Here is a 13457-nt window from a genome sequence, read left to right on the forward strand (position 1 = left end):
TGAAGAAATCAACTTGCATGGAACCATCATGGTGATATCTCTCAGTATGTTCTTCATGGTGATGTTTGGAGACTATAATAAATGTCCCTTAACACTTGCGGAAGATGACTGAACAGGTACAATTGTGATTCAAAGTATGAAATGGCTGCCTTACACTTGCCATTGATCATGTCAGGAAGCTCATGTGACAATACTGACTGCTATTTTTGAGAATTTTAGGATAAGGGATCTTAATGAACTTTACCATTTCTTAAGCATCTGTTTTATTTTTTTTTTTTAAAGATTTATTTTTATTATTTTTTCATTGGAAAGGCGGATATACAGAGAGGAGAGACAGAGAGGAAGATCTTCTGTCCGATGATTCACTCCCCAAGTGAGCGCAACGGGCCGAAGCCAGGAGCCTCTTCCAGGTCTCCCACGCGGGTGCAGGGTCCCAAAGCTTTGGGCCATCCTCGACTGCTTTCCCGGGCCACAGGCAGGGAGCTGGAAGGGAAGCGGGGCTGCCGGGATTAGAACCGGCGCCCATATGGGATCCCGGGCGTGCAAGGTGAGGACCTTTAACCACTTGCGCCACCGCGCCGGGCCCTAAGCATCTGTTTTAAAGGGGCTGACTATAGTGGTGATCAAACCAACAAGATATGGCTAACAACAGGTTCCATGCCAGTGAAAAATATTTCTATCTACCCAGATTCTTCAAAGTTAGGCAATCTGTGCCAACTAATAGATACACAAATCAAAACATAATTTGAACTACAAAACTACTTTTTAATCTCAGTTCCTGAAATGTTGCATAGAACATACTGCCAAAGAACCAAAAGGTGTTAAATGCCATTGGTCATTATCATTTAAATGTAAGTTTCTGCCTATCTCCTTTCAATTTTTCAAACGTGCAGAAGACTAGTCAAATTGAAGACATTGTCCTTCTGGTAATTTTGTTACAGCTCTTTGGTATGTTGATTAGTCAACATTTTTTCATTGAATATAAATGCTCAACTTCAGAAATGTCTCAATACAGCGCAATCAAGCCATGTTCTTTTTTCATTTTTTTTTCTACTGCACTTCTGATTGAGTTTATTGTCATGAAGATCCTCATTATCCAGTTTTCCACAATGAACATTACTGAAAGAAATCATCACTACAATGCACTAGTGTATCACAACACTCCAAAGATCTGAATATGAAGTTCTACACAGATGAAATCATGTAACTATGTATAAAGAATGGATGTAACAAAGCTTTGGAGAGAGTAGTTAGATGGTACATGCAGAAATCAGGAATTAATCTAGCCTCTATTTTATCAGAGAGATTGGATTACACAGTGCAAGGGCCATCTGGTTTACTTCCTGAACTTTTAAAAACAAACATTTCACCCTTTCTTTTCTCTTTCTGCTTGTGTTTACACAAGACTTAGCACCTAGCTAAAGAAGTTAGTTTTATTCCACTTTGCTGTTTATTTCTTTCTTTCTCACAATTTTTGTACAAATGTTAAAAATAATGAATTTTTTCCCCTAAAGTAAAGTAAGTGAAATTTTTTCTAGATTATCTAATTCTGCCTTGTACTCTCTCACACAAATGTGCTTCCTCTACTTCTGGCCCTGTCTTTAATCAAAATGTTTTCCTTTGGTTCTCTGTCATCAACAATTTTACCACCCACTTGTCTCAGTAGTTATTCAATAAAATTCATTGCAGAAGTGAATGTTCCAGAAAGGAAGTTCAGAGGTCCAGGGATGGAACAAGAAGTGAAGAGCAGATAGGGTAGAATCTTCATCATGGAGAAAGGCTCCCATAATAATTATTCTTAGATTGAGCATATTTGAGAAACTGGTGCGTTAAAATACTTGAAAATGTCAGGTTTAATGAAATTGGCAAAGGGTTAAAAGTGACTTGCGCAAGATTAGTGACAGACTGAAAACTAATGTATGATTCCCTCAATCTCTATTTCAGATCTTTTTCTCTTACCAAGACATTTCTTGATAGGGATGTGGTGCTGTATTTTTAGATACTACATATAAATTGTCCATTAAATGATCATAAAATTTTCTAAGTTTCTGTCCCAAGTAGTTTGTTTCTCTTCACCAAGAATAATACAGTTTATGGTTATCAATGTCCTTTGTAGTTAACTTAGGCTTCTGTGTGTGTAATGTGAGGCCATTTGATAATACATTGACATCAAAGATTACTTTTAGTGTCTTGGTAGTGTTTAAACTGTGATAATGTTAGCTAACTTTGGAAAATTTCCAGCTGCATCAGAAGATGGCTTTAATTTGGAGAACTCTTTGAGATGCCACCAGTCCTAACCTGAGAAAGTATATCTTGACGCTAATTACAGACTGTGTTCAACACAAAGAAAGAAAAGGTTGTCAAGAATAACCCTGTCCAATCCTTGAGATAATTTCTTCTTTCCCTAAGCCTGAGATCAGACTCAAAGAAAATATCCCTCTTACTATCTTACTCTCCTGGCCCCCTTCCTTTTGCATTGTGAAGCATTTGTTTCAGTTTAAAGTATGCACTTGTTCCCAGAATAGCTTCAGATTTACAGTATTTTAGCAATAACATGTTCGTCAAAAACATAAAGACAAGAAATAAGGTAAATGGCACATATTTAGCAGTTCTTTCCAGTATTTTGTGGTCTATCCAGCACTCAGATGTTTAAAGTCATAAAAACAATTTTAGGTCAGTTATTACAATGCAACTGGAAACTTTGTACCTCATTTGGGCATGGCAGTAGAATAAAAATGACCTGAAATGTTTCATGAGAAATTATATTTAAGGTTATATGTAAATGAAATAACATGGAATGCTGATGCAAGAAGTACAACAGTCTGATGTTCTTATATATATTACTATACATAAATTTAAATCATTTAAGCTATCATTAAATTACAGCTTATTTCACAATAAATTAAGAAGTCACATGTATTTTAACAATATTTTTTGGAGATTAAAAAAATCCATGTTGATTTTTTTAAAACCTCTCAATGGTCTAAGTATATCGTTGCTTTTCTCTAATCAACTTTGCTTAGCATATCTTACTTCATAAGCAAGTATCTTCCATTTTCTGAGTTTTCAGAATTATCTTAAACTTTGATATTTTTACTCACTTTGCAGTCACAAAATGAAAAATGTAGACATTGTGTTCAAACAAGAAGTTCGTGCAAAGTCAAGTTCTCAAAACCACATGCAAGACTCAGCGGCACATGGTTTAGAGCTCACACACTCCAGGATCATGTAATACTGGCATGCAGATGAGAGGAAAGAAAAGCACCTACATTATGAAAATAGAGGTGAAAATAGATGAAAGAGAATGACATTTTCTTTATGACAATTATCTAATGCAAACCGTATACCCATAACCTTTACCAGAATAGGGATGGGGCAGAAGTAATTTTTTGTGGGGTGCTGGAAACTATATAAATATAATCAGAGGTCAAGTAACTTAAAATTAAGGTTCTCTAGTCTCTACTTGGCCTCATTCAGGTTATCTTCCCCAGTTTCTTGCTTTGTTTTTTTTTTTTTTTCTCTGCTGTATCATGCAAAAAAAAAAAAAAGATCAGAAGTAATATTGGAAATCATTTAACAAGCTCTAAACCTGACAGATAACAAGGGTGTTCTCCACATTTTACACGATAATTAAATTGGATAGAAATACCTCCTGTTCTTACCGGTGGGTGTTGTTATTCCATGTATTAAGGTGTGAAGCAGACAGGAAAGAGATAAATCTTTCATAAGTACATTGTAAATAGGCAAGTGGTATATAAACCATATTCATAGGTACTAGAGTCAAACAATGAAAGGTAAATAGTTGTCACAAAATAGACTTAAATCACAAAAATGGTCACAAAACTAGCGTAATATGGAGAGGGGATATAAAAGAAATAATTGTTTTAGTATTGTTGAAATAATCTGACAGTACTGGACAACAGAATTGAGTGACATGTATTTTAAAAAATTCTTGACACTGCTTCAGGCAACCCAGCAGTAGAGATTCCCCAGTAATTTTTGAATACTGCTATTTTTCTTAAATAATCATAATGATGGGATTACATAAATGTGATCAATATGTAGGTGGTCTTTCTTGGGAGTTTAACTTTCCCATGGGGAATTCAATTTATCGAATGAACTTTTTACAATGAACTTTGGGATAATTAGAAATAACCATTGAATTCAGCTTCAGTTTTCTATGAAATGAGCTAATTTTATTGGTCTTTTAAGTGCAGACTTTTATAATGGCATGTCATTTTCAAATAAATCCATTAAGATATTATAAATTTATCCATTCTCACATGTGTGTATCAAATTGGGTAATATTTACAATACTTTTGCAAGATTACGGCTAATTTGAAACTTTCTTTTTCAGGATTCACTACTCAAAAATGTCAGTTGAAATTGTTTCAGCTCATATGAAAATTGCATTATGCAGTTGAGGTAATTAATTATGAATGATTTTATTTTCTGAAAATTCTTAAAAACAGATTCAATGCACAGTGGAGGATTTGCAAGATTGGAAGGCACAACACTATCAATCTTTTTTTTTTCCTCCAGTTCTATGATACATCATAGACCTTGAATTTGTTGTATCTATTTACGACAATCAGTTGCTCTGACCACACAGTATACAAAAGAATGTGGGTAGTTTTCTTAACAATTAGAAGAGTTTTATGGAGCATATTAATCTGGATTTTGCTGATTTGGGGATACTGACGTTAGAGGGAATGGTTACGATGAGTGACAACAAAAGATTTGAGGGAATCCATATTTTTTCCTTCAAAGGAAATTTATATTAAAGCAGATACAATAAAAGGTCATCATTGTTTAAAATATTTTAAAAAATTCTTTAAAAAGCAGGAAGCATCTATCATTAAAACTTTTCTCATATGTAAAGTCTAACTTCTCCTACAGATCTTTCAAAATGTCTATCAATTAAATTATGTTAACTTTGATCTTTGGGATGTCTTAGCTATTATTATTCATTTGGAAAATCTTATTGCACCTGGGGCCAACTAATTTTTGGGGTGCTGACCACTATGCCACATTTTGAATACTCATGTCCCACCTAAAGCACTAACTGAATATGGGAACTCTCTCACACACAGTTATATCAGTTTGCATCATGTTATAATGCCTTTGCCACACAGTATAACTAGATATAGCACCATGCAATGCCATGAATTGAGAATGAGAGACTATCTCCAGGGGAGAAAATAAACATCCGAGAGAAGGAAACAAAAGCACAGGGTTCCAAGCTGGTGAGACTGGCTTTTCCATTTTGGCTATAGCTCTAGTGCTCATGGTGCTTCCGTTTTGGAAAACAGACATACATACCATGTTCATATCAATGCCATTGGTGTAAGTCCATGCATGCTGGAAATACTCCTCGAGTCGTTGCCTCAGAGGGTTGGGGATTTGGTGGAAGCGAATGAACTCTTTGACTCTCAGCATCTGCATGTGGTACCTGGCAGTTCCCGAGTACAGTCTTTGAATAATTGCAGATACATTCCCAAAAATGCTTGCATACATTAATGCTGGATTGGATAAAAAACAAAGTTATGTGGGAACACTACACTGAGTCATTTACATCTTTTCAAGATATCAAATATAGATTTTGATGATCTCAATCCAGTTGTGACGGTTTACTATTTGTCTACAGCATCTGTTGTGAGTGGGGAGTTAAATGAAAAGTTTTTAAAATGTATGGTTTTAACGATAAATATGGAAGGAATGCTTCCAAATTATTCACAGTTTCTAAATTAAGTCAAAACTTCAGATTGTTTATATCAGCTGTTGTGAAGGAACATTTCTTGTGATAAAATGCACTTGGAAGAAACCACTCCATTTGTAACAGGAAGGTACATCATGAGTCATCATCAGTATGTTTTCTTGAAAAAAAAAAAAAAGCTTATGAGTAAAAAAAAATCATTTAGGAATTTAGCTTTTGATTTTGAGGCAATATACTAATTCCTAAATTGTGACCTATCTCAGGCTGTTGCCCTCCAAAACAACCTTGTAGTACCATAAGTATACAGTAATGTCTTAAGCTTATTTTGAATACTTACAAATGGAGGACGAGTTCTGTACACAAATGGACAGTTTCATGGACTACTAATTTGTACACTATTTTAATTGATTCTAACTCATTTTTATCATTTGTATCTCTGACTAGATGATGTATATAGTTTTGCTTATGTTGAGAAAATTGGATGCATTTTTTTTCTTTAATGGAAGAAACTTCTGTAATCCTCATGCTGCATATTCAGTATTTAAGCCTGTTAGCTGTTTTGTGGATAAATATTTATAATTTATGATAAACTTTTTAATTATTTAAAATTTTCCCTTTTCATTTTATCCAGTTTCAAACAGTTTTCAGAGGAACCTGCATAGCTTTTTTTTTTTTAAATTTATCTTAATTTATTATGAAAATCCAAAGCTTTTTATGGTAAATGAAAAGTTATTTTTAACTGCAACCATGGAATAAATTAGTTAACAGAGATCCAATTAATACTTTACACATGTATAACATTTTCCTCACAGATCATTATAAATGTCACACAATGTTGACATTTTTGTTTTAAACGCTACTATTAAGTCAGTATTGGTAGAAATAATATATTTTGTTTTTTAAATTAATTCTTAAATTTGTGTAAGGTGAACAAATTCCATGTATTTCACTGACAAGCTTTTAGGAGCCTAATGATAGTTCCCACTCCTTCCTCCCTCCCACCCATGCTCTGACCTTCAGTCCCGCTTCCTTATTTTTTCTTTTAGTTTCTACAGTGACATTTTTCAGTTTATAATCATTAGCTTTACCCTCCCACAAATAAAGAATCCTATAAGTAGTAAATAAGAAAGCCATTGTTTCTCAACAGTATAGACAAAGGCTGTAAACCTTTATCCATTCTGAGTTGATTTTTGAATAAGGAATAAAGTATATGGAGTGTTTCATACTTCTGTATATGAAGATGCAATTATTTCCAAACCATGTACAGAAGAAACTATCCTTTCTCTAGGGACTGATTTGAACTCATTTGTCAAAAATTGGCTCTATTTACATGAATTATTTTTAGTGGTTTCTGTTACATTGACCTACAATCTAGTTTTTTTTTTTTTTTTCTTTAAGTTTGCTTTTAGCTATTCAGGATCCTTTGTGTTTCCATATGATTTTGACATTGTGTTTTCTTCATCTGAGCAGAATATCTTTGGTATTTTGGTTGGGGTTGCATTAAATTTGTACATTGCATTGGGCAGCATGGAAATTTTGATAATGTTAATTTTCAAAATAATGAAGGTTTTCCCATTTTTGTGTCTTCTTCTATTTCTTTCTTTAAAATTTTGTCATTTTTTTAAAGATTTATTTTTATTATTTTTTCATTGGAAAGGCGGATATACAGAGAGGAGAGACAGAGAGGAAGATCTTCCGTCCGATGATTCACTCCCCAAGTGAGCGCAACGGTCAATGCTATGCCGATCCGAAGCCAGGAGCCTCTTCCGGGTCTCCCACGCGGGTGCAGGGTCCCAAAGCTTTGGGCCGTCCTCGACTGCCTTCCCGGGCCACAGGCAGGGAGCTGGAAGGGAAGCGGGGCTGCCGGGATTAGAACTGGCGCCCATATGGGATCCCGGGCGTGCAAGGCGAGGACCTTAACCACTTGCGCCACCGCGTCGGGCCCAAATTTTGTCATTTTTAAGCAGAGGTCCTTCACATCCTGTGTAAACATACATATTTTTAGTGTCCAAGGCACAGGACTATTTAAAAAAAATGTTAATGGATTTTAGGGAGACATTGAATCCACTAATAATAATAAAGGAAACTTCAGGCCAGGCGGGGATGCAACACCTTGGGCCTCATGTGAGGGAAAAGTCAGGCTGGGTTGACTTTTCCTACTGGTGCAAGCATCAATTAGAGTGGGTGAGGATTGGTTGGGCTTTGCTGCAGCATCAGCTGGCAGACGCTGGCACCAGGGACTAAATCTGTCAAGTTAAACTCTAGAACCACCTGGAGAGTGCATAATCCAGGAGTGGGAGTGGTCTAATAGGAGAATAATGGGCATGGAAGACAGGGCTGGAAACAACTGACCCAGCAATTGCAACGACCAGCATGTGCATAAACTGATTGGGACGACGGATGGTGCTGGACCCTGTACTGGCAAGCACACACCAGAATCAGGGCTGGGATCATCTGGGATGAAGTTTCTTTGGAGATCCCTCTGACTTCACAGCTGATCTCAGAACCCCAACCATGAAGAGACAATGTCAGCCAGTGGATTCTGAATATATTTCATTGTGCTTGGAATGGTGAGATTGGCAGCAATTCAGAACTGTTGAACTATCAAAACTGTTTGAGCAGGACCCTCGCAGCATGCCTCGCATCAGGGACCTGGGATGAGTGGGAGGCTGGGTGGGGCTTTTCCCTTTGTTTCTCCCCTGACCCCAGATACAGGAAAAAACTCTGCAGCCGCATAGGAGACCTGGAAGAAGCTCCTGGCTCCTGGCTTTGGATCAGCTCATCTCTGGCCAACGATGGGTCTTTTTCATGATCTCTCCTTTTTTTCCTTTAAATCTGACTTTTCAGTTAAAAATTAAATCCTTATAATAAATGTGTTTGTGTAACTCTGGATTAGATTAACATCCGGGTCAGTAAACAAATAAAGCAAATTTTTGTCTCCAATGGCTTGGTCATAATCTAGTCATTGAAGGCCTCCATAGAAAAAAAGGTAAAAGTGGATTCACTTTTTCTGCCTTTCTTCAAAGTGAAAAAAATTCCTCCCTTGTCTTCAGTTTTGTTTTCAGATGAGGACTGAATAGTGAAATGTTGACCAGCTTTCCTGTGTTTCGGTTGGCTGGCTACACATTTTGACATTTTGTCTTCATACTACACAGGCCAATTTCCTTATCTGTATTCAGAGCTCTTCCTTTCTCTCTCTCTCTCCTTCTTTCATATCTATCATTCCATCTATCTACCCATCTGTCATCTACCATCTACTCATCAATTCTGCTCATCTGGCAAGCCAGACTAATGCAGATGTGTGCTGAGTTTTAATTGGCATGTTAAAAGATATTGATTCCCCCATAAGATAGATCAGCTGTTTTTTTTTTTTATCATTCACAGAAAGAAAAAGTTGTCCTAAGTATTTCTGTTTTGTGAAATGAACAGATAAGGGGAACGTAATATTTGACAGATTCTAATTCTGTGATCCCAGGCAAATTCAAGTGAGAAATATATATACATATATTTATTCATTCGAGGGCTAATATTGGAGACAGTTATGTGTTTGAGTATACTTCTAAAGTTCATAGTCAATGCTAGTTATTTTACCTAACTCACATAATTTCATGAAGGAGAAAGATCAGGAAAAATATCCTGTTTAGTTTTTAATAGGTACTGTGGTTTTATCTCTAAATTAGTATTAAAATGAATGAAAATATTAGTATGAGTCATAAACACATTCTTTTGCTCACTGTCATGGAAAAAAATCTATATATAAGTACGTAATTGAAAAGATGAATGAATAATTGAAACATTTTCTTTACGAAATTGTATGATGATAATGTTTAAATTTATAATGGAACCACAACTTTCTAATATTTTAAGAAAGCAAACAAAGCTAATGTTTGTAGGCTGCTTGGCAGAAAATACTAAATATGTTCTGTATTCCGTACTTACTTGATGCCTATCAGCTAACATAAAATAATAATTATAGGCAGATTACTAAGCCATTGTTTACAGGGATTTTTCTTCTCAACAACATATTTTATTTCATGTTCTCATCCAGAAATACAAAGAGGATTTATATTTGATCAAAAAGGTTTAATTTAGCTTTAGAAATTATACAAATAAAGCAGGTGCATTTTAAAATTTCCTTCAGAATATCACATTCAAAAATCTGATATGCTAGCTAAATGGATAAATTTATACAACTGATATTAACTGAAACAACCTGATAGAACAAGCAAAATATGCTATTCTGTTTTATAACTTTAAAAAATCATCTTAGAAACAGTCTAGAATTGGATGTAATATATGTGAAACATGACACATTCATTTTAAAGGCACACTTAAGCTGTTTGGAGAAACATGATCAGCCTTTAAACACAATCAAGACACAGGGTATTTTCAGCCTCAGAAGGTTTACCTGAGTCCATTGGCTGCCTCTGTCCCTCATTTCAGACTTAATTCAGCCACTGAACCACTTTATGCCATTCCAATAGTTTGTACTTTCTAGAAATACATATATAGACTCATAAACCACATATTCATGAGTCTTATTTTTTTCCCTTAGTACAGTTTTTGAGGAAACATTCTTCTGTGTTTCAATTTTTTTTTTATTGTTTTGTATCACAATTTGTTCCTTCTCTTGTTGATTGAACCTTCATTGTTTCTCATTTTTGGCTATTATGAATAAAACTGCCATGAATATGTATGTACAGGTCTTTCTGCGGACATATATTTTCAGTTGTTTTAAAAATACTTATAAATGGATTTGCATGCTTTTTGTTGTATGTTTAACTTAATAAAAAAACAGTGAAACTGCTTTACAAAGTTGTACCATTAAATTCTCACCAGTAGGATCAGCTGTTTACCTTCTCTCCAACATTTGGTTTTGGAGTCTGTGATTTTAGCCATTTAAGTTACGTAAACTTCATTAAAGGGTTTTAATTTAAATTTTTCTGATTGCTAGCCACACATTTTCATGTACATATTGACGATCGATATACTTTCTTCTGTAAAAATTATTCAGACATTGATTTCAGTTTTAAATTGAGTTTTCTTCTTAAGATATTGGTAAGATTTTTTAATAACCCCTTGATGCAAATCTATTTTCAGAGATAAGCATTGGGAATATTTTCTTCAATTTACTCAGTTGCCTTTTTCTTTTGTAATAATATCCTTTGAAGAGTAGATACTATGATTTTGATGAAATCTCCCCCAAATTTTTTTTATGAATTTTTACTTTAGGACGTGTGGCTGATTTTGTTTGTTTCACTTTTGCATTATTTTAAGAATTCATTCATTTCATTTAAATCACCAAATTTATTGTCATAAAGAAATCACAACCCTTTATAATCCTTTTCTTTCATATGGTGCATTTCTAGCCTTGCAGCAGCTACTTTAAGCTCTAGTCTTCTTGTTGAGTAGAACAGGGAAGCCACACCTCAGATTTCCAGCTTTCCCCTTTCTCTCTTGGAGCTCATACTTCTGTATTCTCTGCTTCCTCTCACTCTTCCCTGGTGGCTTCTTAGAAGCCTTTCCTGAGGGAGTGACTATCATTCCATCCCAGGCAAGTTTTTCTGAAGCAAGATTCCTGACATCACTCTTCTGCCCCGGGATCTTTCTGAATCCAACACGTGAGACGGTCTGGAGCCCAGTCTGAGCCGCGGAGTGGATGGTATCCTGCTGTGCCAACATCATGACTATGTGGACTCTAAGTTGGCTACGCTGGCAGGGATCAGAACTGGAAAGGAGCAGTTCCGCAGAAATGCCTGCAGACCAAATGCTGTGTGGTGGAATTATTCATCACAGCATAGTGTCCAAGTAGACCAAGGATCCAAGGTGAGAGGGGACAGGCACATAACCAAGGAAACAAACCGTGAAGTCCTTCATTACTCTGATACTTTTAAACTGCACTGAGAAGCATCTTCATCAAACCATAGGATGTGTTGGATGGCTGCTAACACACTGTGTAACACCTTGATGTAGACATGAAGCTCTGACTCCAGTGTTTGAATATTACAAGGCACTGTTTAATGAAGAGGTTGATGGAAGCATCAGAAGAATTTATTTCAAGACCAATTTTAAGGGTCAGCCATGGCCCAGACTTCTGAAGGATTCTCTGCTCTTGGGCTTTCAACCACTTTCTGTCTCAGTTTAGCAAAAAGAATCTTCAGTATTAGAAACAGGTCAGCCACATTGTGTCCTGTAGTCATTGTTCCCTTCTGTAAGATCCTATTTATCTACCTTATTAAATTTACACAGCAAATATCCCTGGAACCACAATCAAATTGTCAATCACATTGTCTACTTTTGTCACTTGAGAAAGGGTAGAATGCTGTTCAGCAGAGTTAGGCACAGGATCCTTTGTCTTCAACAAAGCTTCAGTAAAGAAAGCTTCACCAGGAGCTGGCTTGACTCAGGGGAAAACCATTTCACAGAAATAGAAATCAAATGGTGTATATATAGCACACAGGGCTTGGACGCTCCTGGGCTGCCTCTGTAACCAAAGCACTCACCATGGCCACGGCCTCTGTCATCCCTCTTGGGACTCTCAACACCAAACAATGGAGACCGAACTAATTGCCTCTTTCCTCTGATGAGCAAAAAACTGAAAAGCTGTGCTTTTACTAACTTTTCCAGATATGAGCTTAGATCTTTCACTTCACATATTTTAACATAGTAATAAAAACATTGCTATATTTTTTCTCTCTAAAAACTAGATGTCTGCTTTAATTTTTGACACATTTCATTTTTCTTTTCATTTTTATTATTTTTTTAGTTTCCCATGTGATTTTTTTTTCTTTGAATCATAAGTTACTTATTTGCAAGTGTCTCAAATATCTATTGGTCTTTCCTTTATTTCCTCCTTTTCTTCTCTCTACTATTTGTTGTTATTGTTACTGAATTGTGATTTTGTTTGTGATCCCACAAGAGAAATACTAAGTATGTTTGAGACTTTTAAATGTGAGAGTTGTTTTGCGGGTCAGCACATAGGATGGCTTAATCAATGTCTCAATGCACCAGCAAAGAAAGTGCCTACTGCGCCACAAAGCCACCCTAACTTTTTCTTACAATATAGACAATATCTGAATTTCAATGAATAAGTTTAGACAATCTACCGTTATGGTAATTATTGATATGATTGTATTTAAAGTTCTCTTCCTGCTGTCTGTTTTCTACTGTTCCATTTCTCTTATGTTATCCTTTGGGTTGATTATATTTTATCATTTATTTTTGTCTTCTCTGTTGGCTTACTACAGTTACTGATTTCCAACATGAATTTTAATTTATCACATTTATTAGGTGTCTTAAGTAACATAACATTAGTTCACATATGATGTAGGAATCCTACAATAGTATACTTCCATTCTCTTTCACATTTCTTTGTATTATTATCATAGTATCTCCAATATGTTACTTATAATCTATTTTTTTGACAAACAATTTTTGGTACAAACTGCAAATTATTTTAAGATATCTAAAACTGTGAAAAACTCTTAAATTTATACAGATTTATCATTTCTGATATTCTTCCTTTATGCTGAGAAAAATTGCATCTGGTATCATTTTTCTTTTATTTGGAAAAATGGCTAATTTCTAGTACTCTGCCCATGAGGAATGATATAGTCTTACTTGTCACATTTTTAGGATAACTTAATCAAACACAGATTTTTATGATGGTGCTTTTTCTTTCTGCAATTCAAAGATTTTGTTCCTTTTTTGTTTTTTTTTTTTTTGATTCCCATTGTTTCTA

General features: G+C 35.2%; 1 protein-coding gene and 1 pseudogene across 2 annotated transcripts in view; both read right to left on the reverse strand.

The window, feature by feature from the left end:
• KCNH7 (potassium voltage-gated channel subfamily H member 7) overlaps positions 1–13457 on the reverse strand; it is a 436066-nt gene that overhangs the window by 40700 nt on the left and 381909 nt on the right. For both annotated transcript variants that reach the window (XM_040971656.1, XM_040971657.1), the window contains exon 9: positions 5323–5522. In XM_040971656.1, coding sequence (XP_040827590.1) covers positions 5323–5522 — 200 coding nt within the window. The remainder of the gene's footprint in view (positions 1–5322; positions 5523–13457) is intronic.
• On the reverse strand, positions 11102–12232 carry LOC121150794 (annotated as a pseudogene).

Source organism: Ochotona curzoniae, unplaced genomic scaffold, assembly GCF_017591425.1.
Source record: "Ochotona curzoniae isolate NIBS_2020 unplaced genomic scaffold, NIBS_Ocur_1.0 contig_2210, whole genome shotgun sequence".
Lineage (NCBI taxonomy): Eukaryota > Metazoa > Chordata > Mammalia > Lagomorpha > Ochotonidae > Ochotona > Ochotona curzoniae.